The following is a 19277-nucleotide window of genomic DNA, read 5'->3' as shown; positions in this document are numbered from 1 at the left end:
TTCTCAAGCCAGGGTCACTCACCCTGCCTGGGACTTTTTGTCCTGCAAGTTGGCTAGAGATCGAGAGCCAGCCCTTTCCAGTGGACGACCCTGAGCCCATGCTATAACCCCTTGTCTTGGTGTTGGGAGGTGTAGATGTTAATATTTGAGGAACTGGAAAGGAATTCTTAATCTCCTTGTAGGCAGGGTGGTGTTTTGAATGCTTTTAACGCTATAGCTATGTATCTTCTAAGTTAGAATTTTAGTTGGCAATTTCAGTCAATGATTGCAAAACTGGACCAACAGGACTGAGGAGCTGAGCTGGAGCCCAGCTGATGCTGTCCTGGTCCTTCCTGGAAAGGAGCTTGGATTATGGAGGCGTCTCAGGGGCTGTAATGCAGCCTGGGAACAAAGCACAGCCTCCTAGGTCCTGGCTGTGAGGGGGACGATCTCTGTGAGATTCTGGCAATGGTTCATTAGCCCGTGGTGGCCAGCCCTTCCCACTGTGAGTTTGTAAATGTAAAGCTCCGGTCAGCATTATAGAGGCCTGTCTGTGCGTGCTACTCTCCATAAATAAATATTTTCATGGTGGTTGCGGTGTAGCCTGAGGATTTCTTTTCCCCACAGTATTTCTGTACATTAATCATCTGTGCTGTACCTACACCACATTAACCAAGCCATGGCCATTGCTGTCCCTTACATACACCTTGCCCTGCCCTGCCCTGCCCTGCCCTGCTCCTGTGGTTCAGGTCCCTCTCCGCCTGGCCTGCTCTGGTCTCTATCCTGGGGGCTGCCCTGCATGTCCCAAACAACAGGCTCCCAGACAACAGACTCCCAGCCCTCAAGGTTCCTGCATGACCTTCCCAGGGATCAGAGGAAGGTGGGGCTCCCCCCTTTCTTGGCCCATCCCTGGGCTCTGGTCATTGATCAGGTGTTACTGCCCCTTCTGGTCTCCAAATCCTTCAGACCTGAGTGGTGACAGCTCTGGTCCTACACACCCAGCAGGTAGGTACTATACACCTTCCCACACCTTTGCAGATAAACCCTCAGATCACCCACAGGTAAGACAGGCTCTGTAAGAAAGGCAAGAAGAGGGCGGCAGGACATGGGATCTGCTTTGTGTACCAAGCACCTCTGACTCCACCTCACAAATACACTCTGACCTCCCTGCGCTGCTTAGCTGTTCCTGCCTGGACAGGTTAAGATTTATGGCCCGTGACTCAGGAGTATGGTGGGTCCTTTTATCACTGTCCTCCTGATGCTGGGGAAATATACTGCTCACAAAAATTAGGGGATATTTTATCGCTTCATATTCATTTTGAAATATCCCTTAATTTTTGTGAGCAGTATAGATGACACTGACTGTAAGGTCGGTGGATAATAGGGAAAGCTCAGGCCCGGGAACTAGAACCGCCCACAACCAAGTGCGCCAAAAGAAACTCCCCAGGAGCCCTTTGGAAAACAGCCACCATCTGCCAGCCAGTGAGATTTCACCACGTCATATTAGCTCGACCACCCTAGGGACCCTTTAAATATCCCCCACGCGGGTCACTCCTTGCGACTTCCTTGGCCTCCATCTTTCCACAGGACAGGGAACCTCGCAGGGTGGGATGCGCTCTGTACTCAATAAAGCCTTTTACTATTCCACACTTTGTGGCTCTGATCCCTTCCTCCTTTCTCAGTGGGGAAAAAATACCTTACACTGACCAGTGACTGGAGGAATACTTGGTAAAGGGGCCATTTGAAAGCATGTAGAAAGGGACGGGGTGGACAGCATCCCCAGGGGATGAAATTTCATGGAGGGGTGAAATTACCCATTTAGCATGAAGTGCTAACTGGCAGGCCAATTACCAGGATCAAAAAAAAAAAAATCCTTAGAAGGGAGGGCATTGCCCCAAGATAGTCCCTGCAGCAGGTGGCTGGGTAACAGAGGGCGAGGACATCCCCACGGGTCAGGGACCAGGGCAGGCAGAGGAGAGAGGCTGGGCTTGGTGGGCAGGGGGAAGAGCTCCAGCCCAGCATTTATCCCCCAAACCCTCTCCTAAAGGTGCCCCAAACTAGCTCTGGTTTACTGTCCTGTGCTGTTTTTATTGAGGTGAGATTCACTTGATACACACCTAACCATTTGAAAGTGCACAGCCCAGCACCATTTAGTATATCACAGCCTGTGTATCTGCCACCTCCCTGGTTTCACAAATGTCTCATCACCCCATGAGCATAACCTGCACCCCTGAGGCAGTCATCCTTTAAAATGGCAGTGAGAGCTGCCTCCATGGAGGCTCCCTGCCTGCAGGGCATGGGCTGTTGACCCTGTTTAGCAACCTGCATGCTCTCCCCTCTGTGGGAGACTACAAGCTGACGTAGTCCTTGCAGTTTAGATCTGTGGGGGACAGAGGTGTAGGGGACTGGCAGGGTTCTTGCCCACCCCCCACCTCACTTGCTTGATTAGGTTGCTAAAGGCTAAGCTCCTCCCCACAACCTCAGATGTTTAAGTTGGTAAAGGGAATTTACATCCCCTTCCTCACAGCTCCCTGTTAGCTGTGATGCTGATGGTTTCTGCTCTTCCCATCCCCCATGTCCCTCGAAGAGACTGGAAGCAGGTTTCTCTTTACCCTTTGTTTTGTGAAGTTAAGACGTTATACAAGGTGAGGGGTTTTCTGCACTTGGGAGAAATCTTTTTTTGCCTCAGAAATGTGACTTTGTACCTGAGCTCTTTGTTTTGCAAATGACTTGCTTTACAATTAAAAAAAAGCTCTTGGGAGTACTGGCGCTTTTGGTAGGGTATCAGCCACCTGAAGACCTCTAGATTCCATTCTTTTTCTTTGTATTTATTTTCTAATCTTCTGCTGTTCCCACTAGAGACCCACAGAATTCAAAATTACAGGTTGTGCTGGCTCATGACACTCCCCCTGCCTATTGCTGGAAGTCCCCAGGTGGGAACTGTAGTAGGTCTTCACCTCAGTGCAGAATTGCTTGACTCTTTGGCAGGACTAAGAACATGTTATGAAAGTGTTTTATTCTTACAGTTCATGGAGAGAGACTAGTATACACACAGCTCATTATTCAAGGATTCCTTATTCCCTGTCAAGGCTCTGCATGCTCATCGTTCTGCCCTCCAGTGCTCTTTATGACCTCATGACCCAGACAGCCTGACACTGGCACAAAATGCCACACACCACAGGGAAGCCATGTGAAGTTCAGGAATGTTAGACCGTTAACCCTCAGGAACACATTTTCTACCTTGACCCTGAGTCACACAGAAATTTCACCAAATGCTCATTACTCTTACGTTTGAGGCACTCTTTTTAATTCTATTTCATATGCACAGGCCAAATCAGCCAGTGGATTGACTGCACTGATGGCCATGACCGCTACTGAAAACGAAAGCATTGTTAAAACAGATGGGCTGTTGCCCAGTGCTCAGGCTTTGAGCACACGCAGCTCAGCTCAGTGGATGAACTAGACAGCCTTCCAGGCGGAACTCAGAGCAACTACACAGCTGGGTTGCACACTACCCGCAGTGACACTGCATCTGTGTATTGCTATGGAAATGTAAAATGTGACTGTATCTGAGCACATCTAAACCATTATCCCACAGCTGAGCTAATGGTCTAGAATCGGGTCTACTCAAATCCAGGACATGGAGTCTAGGAAACAGTGGACAGCCGTAGTTGGAACAGACCCCTGGAATTCTGGTTCTGCTACCCACTTGCTGTGACCTGGGCAACCTCGCTGTGCCCCTCCTCAGGTAGAAGGGGTCTCCAGCCAGCTCAGGCCAGTATGTGTCTGTCAAAGAACTTTGTGAACATGTCTGGACATTTCCATAGGGTGATTATGGTTTCACATGAAGAAAAAAATCCAAAACAAAGGAAGAAATTTGCAAAGATTTAAAAATATATGTATTAAGAGATAATTTAAGCAATTTAATTAAGATTATCGATTGGGAGGAAATCACACTATTAAGGTCAGGGACACCAGGTTAGTGCAGAATAGCCCCTCCATTGAAAGTGGCACAGCGCAGAGATGTTAATTTATGACTCCAGACACACAGTCACAGAGGACAGAGAACCACGTGGGCAGCAGATTCGGTTCAATATCCAGACCTAGAAATAGGACAGCTCATCATGCTTGGCCTTGTTGGTCTGATAGTCGTGCAAGGCCAGGGGCTTGTTTTCGTGTGGGAGACTTTTATACACTCGAATGTGTATGAAGTCATCATCTGCAACTTGAACCTGCAAAGGAGAGTTGAGTCAGGAATCAGTGATGCCTCTAACCCCAAGTCCCTGTGCTCAACTGGACTGTGTGACAAAGGCCCAGGGTGTGGAGGCTGTGTCCCCTCAGGGCATCAGCAGCTAGGCTGATGACATTCCCATCTTCTTCCCTCAGACAGAGCAGATGCACATCACCCCAGCCAGCACCCTCAGCACCCCACACTCACTTTACTTTTTTTTTTTTTTTTTTTTTTGCATTTTTCTGAAGCTGGAAACAGGGAGAGACAGTCAGACAGACTCCCGCATGCGCCCGACCGGGATCCACCCGGCATGCCCACCAGGGGCGACGCTCTGCCCACCAGGGGGCGATGCTCTGCCCATCCTGGGCGTCGCCATGTTGCGACCAGAGCCACTCTAGCGCCTGAGGCAGAGGCCACAGAGCCATGCCCAGCACCCGGGCCATCTTTGCTCCAATGGAGCCTTGGCTGCGGGAGGGGAAGAGAGAGACAGAGAGGAAAGCGCGGCGGAGGGGTGGAGAAGCAAATGGGCGCTTCTCCTGTGTGCCCTGGCCGGGAATCGAACCCGGGTCCTCCGCACGCTAGGCCGACACTCTACCGCTGAGCCAACCGGCCAGGGCCACACTCACTTTAGAGGGAATAAATCCCCTGAAGCTGGGGGCTGCCAAAGGATTCCCTTGAAGCACCCCTGTCCTGGCACCTACAAGCCCCCACCACCTATGTCTGCAGGAGCACCCCATGAGGCTGGCACTCCACCTTGATGAAGTAGTTAGTCCCCGCAACTATCTGGCTCTTAAACTCCACAGCCTTAAACATTGTGTAGTTCTTGTTTTCCTTTGCCTCCAGCTGGGGCTTCACCTAGGGCACAGGAGAGAAGGGATCACTCAGTGGCTTCCTTCTTGAAAGAGTAACTGACAAACACAAGAGCTTCTACATCACATTAAATGTTACATACTGACTTCTAAGTCCCACCCTTTTTCCTTGCCATGCCATGGAGGAGACGTGTTCAACTGTTAGGGCTGCCTGACCAGGCGGTGGCGCAGTGGATAGAGCATTGAACTGGGATGCAGAGGACCCAGGTTCGAGACCCCGAGGTTGCCAGCTTAAGCGTGGGCTCATCTGGTTTGAGCAAAAAGCTCACCAGCTTGGACCCAAGGTCGCTGGCTCCAGCAAGGGGTTACTCAGTCTGCTGAAGGCCCCCGGTCAAGGCACATATGAGAAAGCAATCAATGAACAACTAAGGTGTCGCAATACGCAACGATGATTGATGGTTCTCATCTCTCTCCATTCCTGTCTGTCTGTCCCTGTCTATCCCTCTCTCTGACTCTCTCTCTGTCTCTGTAAAAAAACCAAACAAACAAAAAAAACAAAACAAAACTGTTAGGGCTAATGATAAAGGATGGCAAACAATTCCTTAATTCCACCCAAGTTCCAAAGATATGATTGCAGTATCTCACTTGCCCTTTCTTTTCTAGGTGGGAGAGGTTTTTATATTTTCATCATTATGACACTGCATGCAAGTTTATACCATTTTTTCTTTCCTTCCTCCCTCCCTCCCTCCCTCCCTCCCTCCCTCCCTCCCTTCCTTCCTTCCTTCCCTCCTTTCTTCCCTCTTTCCCTTCTTCCCTCCCTTTCTTAGAGACAGGAAGGAAGGGAAAGAGGGAGAAGTATGATCTCATAGTTACTTCAGTTTAGTTGTTCATTGATTGCTTCTCGTATGAACCTTGACAAGGGGGGAGGTTAGCCGAGTCAGTGACCCCTTGCTCAAGCAGCAACCTTGGAATCATGTCAATGGCCTTGTGCACAAGCTGGCAACCTCAGGGTTTTGAACTGGGGACCACAGCAGACCAGGTCAACGCTCTATCCATCGCACCACCACTGGTCAGGCATATACCCTGTTTTCATTTTTTACTTAACATGCAAGCAGTTCATTTGAATGACCGAATATAATTTTTAATGAGTTTTAAAATTAAAACCTTAAAACAGTTTAAAATTTTAAACTAAAGTTAGTTTTAATATTAGTTTTACTCTTCCATCTCATAGATGTGCCTTAATTCTCTAACTTTCCCTATTAGGCACTCAGACTGTTCTTAAGTTTTCCTGTAACAGATTAGGCAGCAGAGAAAGTACTTGGCAGGTAAAGGGTGCTTTCCTGCATTTTCAGATGACTTCCTGAGGATGTTGTACCTCTGGGCAGAGGCTGATCCTGATCCTAAGTCTCAAACAGGAATCATACTTTTGTTTTATTTTTTATTTATTTATTTGTATTTTTCTGAAGTTGGAAACGGGGAGGCAGTCAGATAGACTCCCGCATGCGCCCGACTGGGATCCACCCAGCACGCCCACCGGGGGCGATGCTCTGCCCATCTGGGGCATCGCTCTGTTGTGACCAGAGCCATTCTAGGGTCTGAGGCAGAGGCCACGGAGCCATCCTCAGCGCCCGGGCCATCTTTGCTCCAATGGAGCCTTGGCTATGGGAGGGGAAGAGAGAGACAGAGAGGAAGGAGAGGGGGAGGGGTGGAGAAGCAGATGGGAGCTTCTCCTGTGTGCCCTGGCCGGGAATTGAACCCAGGACTCCTGCACGCCAGGCTGACGCTCTACCACTGAGCCAACTGGCCAGGGCCCCAGGAATCATACTTTTGGTTCAGTCCCATCTCCCAGGCTCGTGGCCTCTTATAACTGAGTATCTTTATGGAGGAGAGGGAAGATTTGTTTTTAATTTTTTTTATTTAAAATATAATTTAGCCCTGGCTGGTTGGCTCAGTGGTAGAGCATCGGCCTGGCGTGCAGGAGTCCCGGGTTCGATTCCCGGCCAGGGCACACAGGAGAAGCGCCCATCTGCTTCTCCACCCCTCCCCCTCTCCTTCCTCTCCGTCTCTCTCTTCCCTTCCCGCAGCGAGGCTCCACTGGAGCAAAGTTGGCCTGGGTGCTGAGGATGGCTCTGTGGCCTCTGCCTCAGGCACTAGAATGGCTCTGGTCGCAACAGAGCGATGCCCCAGATGGGCAGAGCATCACCCCCTGGTGGGTGTGCTGGGTGGATCCCGGTTGGGCGCATGTGGGAGTCTGACTGCCTTCCTGTTTCCAACTTCAGAAAAATACAAAAAAAATTAAAATAGGCCCTGACCGGTTGGCTCAGTGGTAGAGCGTCGGCCTGGTGTGCAGGAGTCCCGGGTTCGATTCCCGGCCAGGGCACACAGGAGAAGCGCCCATCTGCTTCTCCACCCCTCCCCCTCTCCTTCCTCTCTGTCTCTCTCTTCCCTTCCCGCAGCGAGGCTCCATTGGAGCAAAGATGGCCCGGGAGCTGGGGATGGCTCCTTGGCCTCTGCCCCAGGCGCTGGAGTGGCTCTGGTCGCGACAGAGCGACGCCCCGGATGGGCAGAGCATCGCCCCCTGGTGGGCAGAGCGTCGCCCCTGGTGGGCGTGCCAGGTGGATCCTGGTTGGGCGCATGTGGGAGTCTGTCTGACTGTCTTTCCCCGTTTCCAGCTTCAGAAAAATACAAAAAAAAAAAAAAAAAAAAAAAAAAACCCAAAAAATAAATAAATAAATAAATAAAATGTAATATAATTTAGTTTCAAAGTCTCTGGCTGCTATCTAGATTAATTGGTAGACATTGGAGCATTTTGACTTTGGCTAGAGTGATTAGACTAATTACAGAGTGTTAGAGGATTTTAGTTAAAGCAACTGCAGGATGCAGGCTAGCTGCTGGGAGCCAAGGGGGGATCACCCGTATTACGTGCAAGTGAGTCACTGTGACCTCCCTTTGCCTCCAGGGAGGGGCCCTCCCCAGATAAGAATGAAGAGGAGGATGGAGTCAGGACACCTAAGGACAAGAGGGAGAGTCAGTAAGGGAGAAGGCAGGCCCATCCCACCACTCCTCTGCCCTCTCCATGCAGCAAGCAGGTTCTCACTGTGGGCCTAGGTGTGTCTGAATGCTTACCTGCAGCGTCCTTGTTCCTGCAAGGTGCTGTGCTTGGATAAGCCCAAGGGGGTAAGTGATGCCCACAACAAACCCACCCAGGAGTCTGGGAAGGAATTGTCTCCCTCTTGGCCTGCTTCAGGAGTGGAGGCAGGAAAGCCCTAGCCATTTGCAAGGAATGGTGAGAAAACCCAAATGTAGGTTAGTGGGACTGGGAATGTGGCAGTCGCCGAGGCCAGGCCAGGCCACTGCCTGTGGTGACAGTTCATTTATATTGCTGTTGACCAGGAGAAAGAATGGGCGGGGTTAGAGCACAGAAGGCTCAGGGATGCTTAGGAAACTGCCAGCTACCAGCCTTCTGGGGACCAGGCAGGGCAGGAGCTGGGGAAAAACAGATGGGCTCTCCTCAAGGAGGCTGAGACAGACTTTGGGACTGGGCCATCCTCTGGCCAGGCTCCCCTCTCTGACTTTTATTCTCCTCACCTGCAGCCTGCAGTGCTTGGGGAGGAGTCAGTATAAATGGCCACAAGACAGTGACCCTGCCTCTGTCCTCTGAGTCACCAGCCAATGGCCCACCCTCAAGAACTGGACCTCCCAGAAGCAATGGTGACTGCTCTCTTGTCACTTTCAAGTGACCAACACCAAATTAAAGAGCCCCAAGACAGCAGCTCTTCTCTCCTGAATGAGCTTATGCGCATTCAAAGGTCACGTAACAAGTGAGGAATTTCTTAGGCCTGGAAAACCAGGAACAGCTAGGAGCAGCTGAGGTCTGTGAGTAATGTGGGGAGGCACCAGGAACCTCCAAGCTGGTTCACCATGCAGTCCTTACCAATTCCTCATTTTCAAAGTCTCATGGGACTGACTCACCAGCCTTTACTATGGTCAGATGGTCTTCTAAACCAGTGGTTTTCAACCACTGGTTTGTGGACCAGTGCCAGTCTGCCAGAAATTATAGATCTTCATTTAACATCAAGCTGGGTAACTCCTTCACAAACCAGCACAAAATTTCTAAACCACCTGAGCAAAGGTTTTGAAATTTCAAAACCATTGGGCTGGGAAGCAGCAGGGGAGGAGACTTAGAGGAGAGAGAGGTTTGTTTTACATTTCACCTGCTGACTCAAACCCCAGGCTGGTCACCCCGCAACGCAGTCCCTACAAATTCCTCATTTTCCAAGTCTCGTGGGACTGACTCACCACCCTTTACTATGGTTGAATGGTCTTCTAAACCAGTGGTTTTCAACCACAGGTCCATTCCACCTTCCCCAGAACCCTCCGTGAAGGTACCTTAGTGATGATGCCCACTTGGCAGACGAGGAAACAGAGGCACAGGAGTCAAGTGCTGTAAACTGTCTGAACCAGATTCTGTATCCCAGCCTGGTCTCCGTTTTCTTTTCTTTCTTTTTTATTTTTATTTTTTATTTTTCTGAAGCTGGAAACGGGGAGAGACAGTCCGACAGACTCCCGCATGCGCCCCACCGGGATCCACCCGGCACGCCCACCAGGGGGCGACGCTCTGCCCACCAGGGGGCGATGCTCTGCCCCTCCGGGGCGTCGCTCTGTTGCAACCAGAGCCACTCCAGCGCCTGGGGCAGAGGCCAAGGAGCCATCCCCAGCGCCCGGGCCATCTTTGCTCCAATGGAGCCTCGGCTGCGGGAGGGGAAGAGAGAGACAGAGGAAGGAGAGGGGAAGGGGTGGAGAAGCAGATGGGCGCTTCTCCTGTGTGCCCTGGCCGGGAATCGAACCCAGGACTCCTGCACACCAGGCCGACGCTCTACCACTGAGCCAACAGGCCAGGGCCTCCGTTTTCTTTTTAAAAATGTTTATTTGCCCTGGGCAGGTAGCTCCGTTGGTTAGAGCACCATCCTGATACACCAAGGTTGCAGTTAGATCCCACATCGGGGCACATACAAGAAGCAACCAATTAAAGCATAAATAAATGGAACAAAAAGCGATGTTTCCCTCTCTTTCTCTGCCTCTAAAAATCAATTTAAAATAAATAAAAATAAAAACCATTTATTTGCAGAAAATTTCAAACTTATACAAGGAGAACCAGAATAAGAATATAAATTTAGGACCCCGGCATACCCTTCCCCTGGTTCACAGAAGGTTAACTTCCACCCCACCTGCTCTATTTTTTGTTCTCTGATTTCCGCCCCCCAACCGCCGAGGACAAGCAAACAAGCCCTTCCTACTGAGCGCCCCTGGGCGCAGTCCCCGGAAGCCGAGGCCCTTCGGTCGCAGTCCCAGACCGACTCCCTAGCCGCGTTGGAAGTGGGCTCATTTCACCCCTGATCTCCGCGTTGCGGCGAGTGCTGCCCCTCCGCGGAGAGGGCCGGACCCCACCCAAGCTCGGGAGGACTCGGCCCGCCTACCTGGTCGGCGATGGCCTGGACGTCGGCCGTGGCGGGCTGGGTGGCGGTACACCCGCCGCACATCCTCCCCATACCGCTCATGGTGGAGCAGTGGACACGGAAGAGCAGCGGACACGGAAGAGCAGCAGACTACCAGTGTGGTGACAATTGAAGAGAGTCCTCCACCTTAAGTTCGTGAGGTCACGTGGCGCGGGGCGGAACCACAAGGGAGCGGAGAATGGGGTGGGGTGGAGGGCGCTGTCGCGTGGGAGGGTTGGGGGCGCGGGCGCGAGAGGCGGAGGAGTGGGAATAGGGGTCGAGTAGGGTGAGAAGAGGAGAGATATGTGAGGGGTGGGCGCACTACACGACCTGGGACCCACGCCGAGGGCACCGCCTAGGGACCAAGGGCGGTGTGCTGTAGTGCTTTGTCCCCTCCCACTCGTAGTTTGGTGTCTATCTTCCCCGCCGCGGAGTCACCAGCTGGGGAGGGTGGGGTGGGGGGCTAGAGATCTGGGTTTTGTCCGGCTCTGGGGTTTGTCCGGCGCGCGCGTGTGTCTACAGGGCGGGTGGAAGGGGTGGTGGTTGTCGTCGTGAGGAGTGTGAAGCCCTGGAGGTGTGCGAAGCCCTGGAGGTGTGCATGGGTTGAAGGGGAACAGGATACAGAATGCCACTCCTAAAATGCCACTTTCTCGCACGTGGATTATTTTGAGCAGAAAGCAGTCAAGACCCAGCCATTGGGGTGAGGGGACTTTTCACGTCTACCTTGATTGCCTAAGGAGCCTGGTCCGCGAAGAGAGCAAAGCAGAGATTTTTCTTTTTAAATCTTGAAACTGATATGCATAGCAGAGCAGATATCTGATTACCAAACATCTGCTCTTCTCATCTTCCTGTGGTTTGCCCTACTCGCCTTTGAAACTGCGGACTCATATCCCAGTCCTTAGCTCTGGATGGCTGTAGACCTCAGCTGCCCTGGCTGCCTTTCGGTGTCATATTTCTATAGCGCTCAATATGTATGAAATTAGTTTAGTTTTTCTTTTAAGGTGTTTTTTTTAAAGATTTTATTTATTCACTATAGAGAAGAGAGGGGGGGGGAGGAGCAGAAAGCATCAACTCCCATATGTGCCTTGACCAGGCAAGCCCAGGGTTTTGAACCGGCAACCTCAGCATTTCCAGGTTGACGCTTTATCCACTGCACCACCACAGGTCAGGCTTCAATATGTATGAAATTAAATTTGTTCTTCTCCTGTTAGTCTTTCCTATGTCAAGTAAATTATTAGACTAGAAAAAGAACCTAGAAGGGAAAAGAAGAACATTTTTTTCCTCTATAGGGACCTGTAGGAGACAGTGGAAGTAGGCTGTGCATGGGTGGGCATGGCCTTGCAGGGGACAGTGTAGGGCCCCATGAAAGGTAGGCCTGGGTCCTGCAGAGGAGATAAGGGTCTGCTGTGGTGATGGGATGGGTATGGCCCGCAGGGTAAATAGGGGATCACAGCTTTGAGTAGGGGTGTATGTGTGTCCTGCAGAGGAGATCAAGGGTCACCCCATGGGTAGGCATGGACATGAGCCCTGGAGAAGCCCTTGGGTGGCCCTGGTCCCATACAGGGCCAGATACCAGGTGGGAGGGACCAAGAGATGAGTGGGAGCTGAACCTGACAGCCATGGAGGGCAGTAAGGAGAGAAGTCTATGCCCACTGTGCACCAGGAGTAGCCAGAGGCAGGGGCTGCCAGGGCATCCTGGAGTTCAGGCTCAGGCCCTGCCTGACCTCACTATTGAGTACATTGGACCACCTTACACTCCTCATCTGCAAAACCTAGCCCAGCACCCCCTTTGTGCCAGCTGCTCTAGATGTCACCAGCATGCAACCAGGGACATAGTAAAGTGCTGACATAGGTGAACAGAGGAGGCACAAAAGAGTTCAGTCATGAGGTGACTCCCAAGGCCTCAGGCTGGGGTGGGAGTGACCCAGCTGCATCTCCTTCTCCAGACGCTGTGCCTCTTTCACCACTGGGTGCTGACTGCAGGTGCAAGCCCAGCCTTGCCTTCTAGGGGCCCAGTGCAGAGCCCCAGTGGGAGTGGCTTATAAGCAGGTATGTGGGAGAGGCAAGCCTTTCTGGTACCTTCCAGGGAAAAGCCTGGTCTGTAACTTCAGGGAAGGGTGGGAGGCTGGGTGTGGTTGAGCCCTGGAGGAGGGGAAGAAGAGATTCCCTTACAATTCACTTATAATTGAATGAGTTCATGTGTGACCAGTAAAGGGGCTACAAAGCAGACCTGAAAAGCAAGCTCTGGGAGCTACATGGTGGGCCTGACAAGCCCAGTGACCAAAAGTAACCACACAGGAGATCTGATCATAAATTCCAGTGCAGAGCCCCAGTGGGAGTGGCTTGTAAGCAGGTTGTGGTGGGTACTCACATCCCAGGCCTATAGCTTCCTTAGTAAAAGGTCAGTCTTTACCTTCCCCAAGCCCTGTCTATTGTTCTTATGCATCTAGAATAACATACCTTTGAAAAGTCAGAGTAATTTTCTTTTCCAGGCCCCTTGGAGTCATAACCACACTGGCACTGGTGGATGCCTGGAAACCCCTCACTGTTACCTTGTTGCCCACATACCATCTCTACCTACTGTAAATGTTGAATGTTAACTAACCTGTACTCACCAAAGTAAAAGAAGCATGTGTTTTTCCATTTTGCTCCCTGGTAGTTGACATCTCACATGTGTTGTCACAACTCCTTGCTGGGGAGTTAAGTGTGGCCTGTGTGACTCTACCTGGAGAGAATTCTGGAAGCTTCCTCCTGGTGTCCCCTGGACTCTCTTCACATGTCTTTACCCTGTGCTGATTTTGTTTTGTATCCTTTTGCCATAATAAATCAGAACCCTGCATCCTCCTAGTCTACCAGATCAACATGCCTCCACTTGGGGTTCCCTGACTTGTGTCTTTTTACAGAAAAAATCTGCTGAGTTACTTCTATATAAACATAAACACTACATTGTCACACTTAAGAAAATAAACAATTATTCTGCATTATCATCTAACATCTAGTGTATATGCAAGCTTTCCTAATTGTCCCCAAAATGACTTATATAGCTTTTTCTTTGAACAGATATCCAATCAATATTTGTATATGCATTTGTATATCTCCTTTATATAGGCATTCATTCACTCCTTTGCCCATGGCATTAACTCTGGGAAAACATCGGGTAACTGTCCTAGACCAGGATGGTGATTGTCCCCTGTGTACAGTGAGTGCACTGTCTTCCTCTATGTCCTGAAAGCTGGGGTGCAGACTTGAAGGCTGGATGAGGGTCAGCCTAGAGTGCCCACAGGTGATGCTGCTTCACCAGAGGGGACGCACACCAGCGGTGGCAAGCTATTTGGGGCAGGGACTGATACTCCTGCAAACCCTGTCCCCCACCACCTTTCTTTGGCCCTTGTGCCATTTTCTGATGACTTTTGCCTGAAGCAAAGATTCATTGGGGTGCGCACAGGGTTTTCTCCAATTCTACCATTCCTCCTGCCTGTGTTCGCTGGCATTCTTTGGAAAGAAAAGCTTTCTGTCATCAACTGAGTTAAACTACAGCCCCCCCCCCCCCACGTCCCCAAATGGAGGGCACACGCTTAGTGACTGACCTCCCTTTAATTACAACTGTCTAGTGCTGTCACTGCGGGTTCCGGCCGCTGTGCTCGATGGCGAGCGGTCGGGGCGAGGCCGGCGCGGGCGCGTGTCGTCACGTAGCGCGCCGGCGCGGTCGTGTGACGTCACACCACGCGCCTAGGCAAAGGTTAGTGGAACGGTCGCTGGTGCACGAGGCTTAGTGACGGTCGGCATGGTTTCGCGAGTGCAGCTCCCCCCTGAGATCCAGCTGGCGCAACGCCTGGCAGGGAACGAGCAGGTGACCCGGGACCGGGCGATGAGGAAGCTCCGGAAATACATCGTCGCTAGGACTCAGCGGGCTGCAGGTTGGCGCATGGGTGGCGGAGTGTGGGGGGCAGACTCGGGGGCTGGTCCTGGCGCGGCGCAGCGGGGATCTCCGAACTGCGTGGAATCTCCACGTGGCCCGGCGGGTCTACGGGCGGCACTTCCCACTGGCCTCGCGGCATTTGTCACTGTGTAATTTTCATTGAGTAATTATTGGATTGTGTTTGAGTTTCACTGTCGTTAGTGTGTGCTCCGCGAGGGCAGAGTATGCATGTTACTTAGTCTCTTGTTACAGTGGTTCTCAAAGTGTTGTACCTTCAGCATCACCCGGACATTTGTTAGAAATGCAAATTCTTGGTCTCCCAATCTTGCTGAATCAGATACTGGCAGTATGGCCAGCAACATCTATGTTAAGCTCTCCAGATGACTCCAGTGCAAATGCTCAAGTCAGAGAACCACTGCTCATTAAACACAGTGCCAGACACAGGAACTAAGTAATTTGAGTGATTTAATATATATATTGCTTTCTTACTAACCTGATGACAACTTTTTCTTTTGAGTTTGAAGGGTCACACTGAAAAGTTTACAAAGCCCAAGGGTAGTGCTAGATTAATTATCACCAACAGATTAACCTGTGTAGTTAGCCACCACCCAGCATAGGAAATGGCGACTCACTCAATTTTGAATCTCCATAATGGAGTACGGTGCCTGATACTTGTAGATTCTCAGATTTTATTGAAAGAATGAAATGGCAGTTACCTGGGGGAGTTCCTGCAGCCACAGGTCTAGTGGGTTCTGAGTTAGGATGGCTTGAGAGGGGAGGGCCAGCTACTTTTGCAGTCATAGAACTTGTTCTAGTTCAGGCAGTCACATTTCTCTGGCTTCGCTCCTGGTACTGAAAGGTTGGGGTTCACTTAAGTCTGAGTGTTGCTGTTTTTCGTGCAGGTAGTTTCACTCATGACGAGCTGCTGAAGGTATGGAAAGGACTGTTTTATTGCATGTGGATGCAGGACAAGCCGCTTCTCCAGGTGAGTGTATGGGAAGTCAGAAGAATCTGGAGTAGCAGTGTCAGTAGGAGTACAGATGAGTGTATGGTTGACCTTGGGCAAAGTTTTACAGCTTTGATACTTTTTTATTTTAATGGCCGGGAGCTAGGGCCTTTGGGTTAGACTGGGTCTTATTCTTGCTGAGTTGAGCACTGTAGCCACACAGTGCAAGTCATTCATTGCATGGGTGAAGCCTGGATCTGTCCTGTGTAAGAAACTGACTGAACCCTAAAGTAATAGTAACCAAGGGAGAGGGTCCAAGTCTTCTAGATATAGCTTTCTCCCACTGCTATTTTAAGTTGCCTTTTTTTTTTAATGCTTTTTTAATTTTTTTAAATTATTTTTATTTTTTTAAAATTTTTTTTACAGGGACAGAGAGAGAGTCAGTTAGAGGGATAGATAGGGACAGACAGACAGGAACGGAGAGAGATAAGAAGCATCAATCATCAGTTTTTCGTTGCGACACCGCAGTTGTTCACCGATTGCCTTCTCATACGTTCCATGACCGTGGGCCTTCAGCAGACTGAGTAACCCCCTTGCTCGAGCCAGCGACCTTGGGTCCAAGCTGGTGAGCTTTTGCTCAAGCCAGATGAGCCCGCCCTCAAGCTGGCAACCCCGGGGTCTCGAACCTGGGTCCTTCCGCATCCCAGTCTGACACTCTATCCACTGCGCCACTGTCTGGTCAGGCTGTCTTTTTTTTTTTTTTTTAAAGAAAGCTTGATTTTTTTAGAGCAGTTTTTTTTTTTTAATTGATTTTAGAGGGCTGGCTACTTCTGTACTTCCAGACAATGCTTTAACCAACTGAGCTATCCAGCCCAGGCTAGAGCAGTTTTAATTCATGGCAAATTGAGAGGAAGGTACACAGATTTCCCACCCCACCCCCACCCCTGCCAGATGCACAGCTGCCTCTGTTATCAACTTTTCCCACCAGATACATTTATTACAATTGATGAGCCAACAATGACACATCATCACTCAGAGTCCATAGTTTACCTGTGGGATCACCTCCTGGTGTTATATGATTTTTGGATTTGGACAAATGTAAAATGATGTGTATCTATTATTATGATATTTTACTGAGCAGCTTCACTGCCCTAAAATGCTAGCCTTTTTAGAACAGTGTTTTTAAGAGTGTGAGTTGTTACTCTTCTTCAAGATCCCCTGGGTGATGGGGGTAATACTTAAAAAGCAGATTCACATGCTGTATTCCATGCCTACTGAACTAGAGTATCAGGGGCTCTGGAATGATCTATGTAACTAGTATAGTAAATGGTACTTGGCCAGTGACAGGCAGGCAGTGAGTAATTTATAGGGGTCTAGTTGGCTCCCTCGTTCTGCTGGTCAGGTGATTGCATGCCTTGAGACTCCCTGCTCTGTCCTGCCTTCTCTTGTTCCTTCCTTTGACAGTCAACCACTGTTGCTCGAGGCTCAACCTTGATCATGAGGGTGGTTACTGCCCTTATTGCAAGGCTCTGCTGGCCCTGACTGTAGGGGCAGCCTTTTACTGCAAATCTCATGCACACTGGGCTTAACAAGCCAGTGGAAACCGGTTCTTGTAATAAGTGGGCAGTTGAGTGTGTTTGTCTTTTTGTTGTTGCTTATTGTAAGGCCACATTTCTTCAGAGGCTGAGGGAGTTTTTTTACTATTTCTTGCACAGGAGGAACTAGGAAAGACCATTTCCCAACTCATTCATGCTTTTCAAACCACAGAGGCACGTGAGTATCCTTACCCTTTGGTAGGGCCAGAATCGCTGAATCAGTTAGCTACCAGGTACAGAAAGCTTGGGTTTTAAGATCTAGAGCAAGAGAGAAGTCCCCATTGTAGCTGGTGTCTGCTGGTGCTTATGTATGAAAAGCTTCAACATGTATAACCCTAAAATACACTCAGCACAAGAGTCTAAAGCAGGGGTCCCCAAACTTTTTACACAGGGGGCCAGTTCACTGTCCCTTAGACCGTTGGAGGGCCGGACTATAAAAAAAACTATGAACAAATCCCTATGCACACTGCACATATCTTATTTTAAAGTAAAAAAACAAAATGAGAACAAATATAATATTTAAAATAAAGAACAAGTAAATTTAAATCAACAAACCAACCAGTATTTCAATGGGAACTATGCTCCTCTTACTGACCACCAATGAAAGAGGTACCCCTTCCGGAAGTGTGGCGGGGGTCAGATAAATGGCCTCAGGGGGCCACATGCAGCCTGCAGGCTGTAGTTTGGGGACCCCTGGTCTAAAGGACTAATATCTTACATTATAAAACTAAAGTGACAAGCTAGTATGGTGTTACCAAGCTGCTTGACTGGATCTCACCTGATAGGTGTGAAGTTCCGCAGTGTGCTTTTCTAACTTTCCTTTCTGCTCTGACCAAATGAGTAATGTATTTTCCTGTGTATAAGACGCTCCCGTGTATAAGACACACCTTAATTTTAGGGCCCAAAATTTGAAAAAAATGTATTACATGAAGTTATTGAACTCAAGTTTTATTCATCATAAAATTCATACAACTCCTCATCACCGTCAAAACTCCCATCCATTAGCTTGTCCTCATCTACAATATAAGACACATGCAGTTCTAAGACCCTAAATTTTTCCAAAAATGGTGCATCTTATACGTGGGTATATTCGGTTCTCAACCCTGCTGTCTGCCCACTGGAGTCATTTGGGAATGTTTGTAAATCTTCATATCCAGACCTTGATCTGCTTAAGTAGAGCTCTGAGTGTGGTGTCTAAGCACTAGCATTTTCAACCTCCCCACACTGTCCTGAGGGTACCCATGGCCAGGCAGCATCACTGGCATAGGCACTAGTTTGGTTGCTCCGCTGGCCACCATGAAAGCTGGAACATCCACTAGTGGGCAGGAGGGACCAAGTTGACCAGCACTGCAAAAGTGGGCGGTTTTTATAAAAAGATTTGCAATCATGGCACTAGGACCATTGCTGGTGGGTTTAGTTCAGTTAGACTTAAGTTGGCAAAGGATCAAAATTGGCTTGGGCATGGTGGTGGTGCACAAATAGTCATAGAAACTACCTTTTCAACTTGGGAGAGTATGAGTTGGGGTAATTAGTGGGGAAATCTACCTTCTGTACTTTTTACCTTCTCAGAGCCTGCGGAGTCTGGGCTCAGCCAAGGGCAAAGTAGAGTATTCACCTAGTGACACTTGATTGAGTTAGTGAATGTCAACCCATCCATTACTGAACCACCTGACCAGCTGTTGCTGTTGGAGAAGCCTGTAATGGGAGATAAGAGGTGCCTCGTGCCCTGAGGTCAAGATGTGGGCAGGGTTGGTTTCTCCTGAGTCCTCTCTCCTTGGCTTGTAGACATAGTCTTCTACCTGTGTCCTCAGATGGTTGTCCCTCCATGTCTGTATGTGTCCTGCTCTCATCTTATAAGGATAGCAGTCAGATTGGATGAGCACTCACACCAGTGACCTTATTTTATCTTAACTACCTCTTTAAAGACTGCATGTTCAAATAAAGTCGTATTCTTATATATGGGGGATAGGGCTTCTACATGAGTCTGAGGGCCAAGCTTAGCCCCTAGCACTCTGGTATAGCTATTAGCAGTAGGGTTTTGTACTTGAATGGTTAGTGCAGCTGTGGGGCAAATAGTGTAGTCAGGCATGGGGGTCAGGCAGGGTCTCAGCCCCAGCCAAGGGGAGGCCAAGAACCTGGGGAGAAAGTGGCTTGAGCAGCCTACTTTTTTTGCCGGTGCCTTTGCTTGCTCTTCCCGCTTGTTTTAGAGAATGTAGTTGATGATCAGGGGTCTAGCGGCTCAGCTTTTCTTTGCTAGGGTCCTCATAGCCCCATTTCTCAGCCAGAATCATGACACACCCCCT

The 19277-nt window shown here is 49.7% G+C and overlaps 2 protein-coding genes across 5 annotated transcripts in view; one reads left to right on the top strand and one right to left on the bottom strand.

Moving 5' to 3' along the window:
• Positions 1 to 3852: 3852 nt before the first annotated feature.
• Positions 3853 to 10636, bottom strand: CSTB (cystatin B). Its single transcript, XM_066259248.1, has 3 exons — positions 10497 to 10636; positions 4964 to 5065; positions 3853 to 4211 (listed from the first exon to the last, which is right to left on the bottom strand). Exons 1-3 carry the CDS (start codon positions 10575 to 10577, stop codon positions 4083 to 4085), a joined length of 312 nt encoding a protein of 103 aa, XP_066115345.1. The 5' UTR covers positions 10578 to 10636; the 3' UTR covers positions 3853 to 4082.
• RRP1 (ribosomal RNA processing 1) overlaps positions 10538 to 19277 on the top strand; it is a 28296-nt gene continuing 19556 nt past the window's right edge. Inside the window, exons 1-3 of one of the 4 annotated variants that reach the window (XM_066259246.1) lie at positions 10538 to 10666; positions 15336 to 15418; positions 17095 to 17152. In XM_066259246.1, coding sequence (XP_066115343.1) covers positions 15389 to 15418; positions 17095 to 17152 — 88 coding nt within the window. In that variant the 5' untranslated portion in view covers positions 10538 to 10666; positions 15336 to 15388. Of the gene's footprint in view, positions 10676 to 14228; positions 14432 to 14558; positions 14583 to 15335; positions 15419 to 17094; positions 17153 to 19277 lie in introns of those variants that run through there. The other 3 variants (XM_066259245.1, XM_066259244.1, XM_066259247.1) reach the window with 3 other exon arrangements.

Source organism: Saccopteryx bilineata, chromosome 2 (genome assembly GCF_036850765.1).
Source record: "Saccopteryx bilineata isolate mSacBil1 chromosome 2, mSacBil1_pri_phased_curated, whole genome shotgun sequence".
Taxonomy (NCBI): domain Eukaryota; kingdom Metazoa; phylum Chordata; class Mammalia; order Chiroptera; family Emballonuridae; genus Saccopteryx; species Saccopteryx bilineata.
The sequence above is the reverse complement of the archived record's forward strand: the minus strand, read 5'-3'. Positions and strand labels throughout refer to the sequence as shown.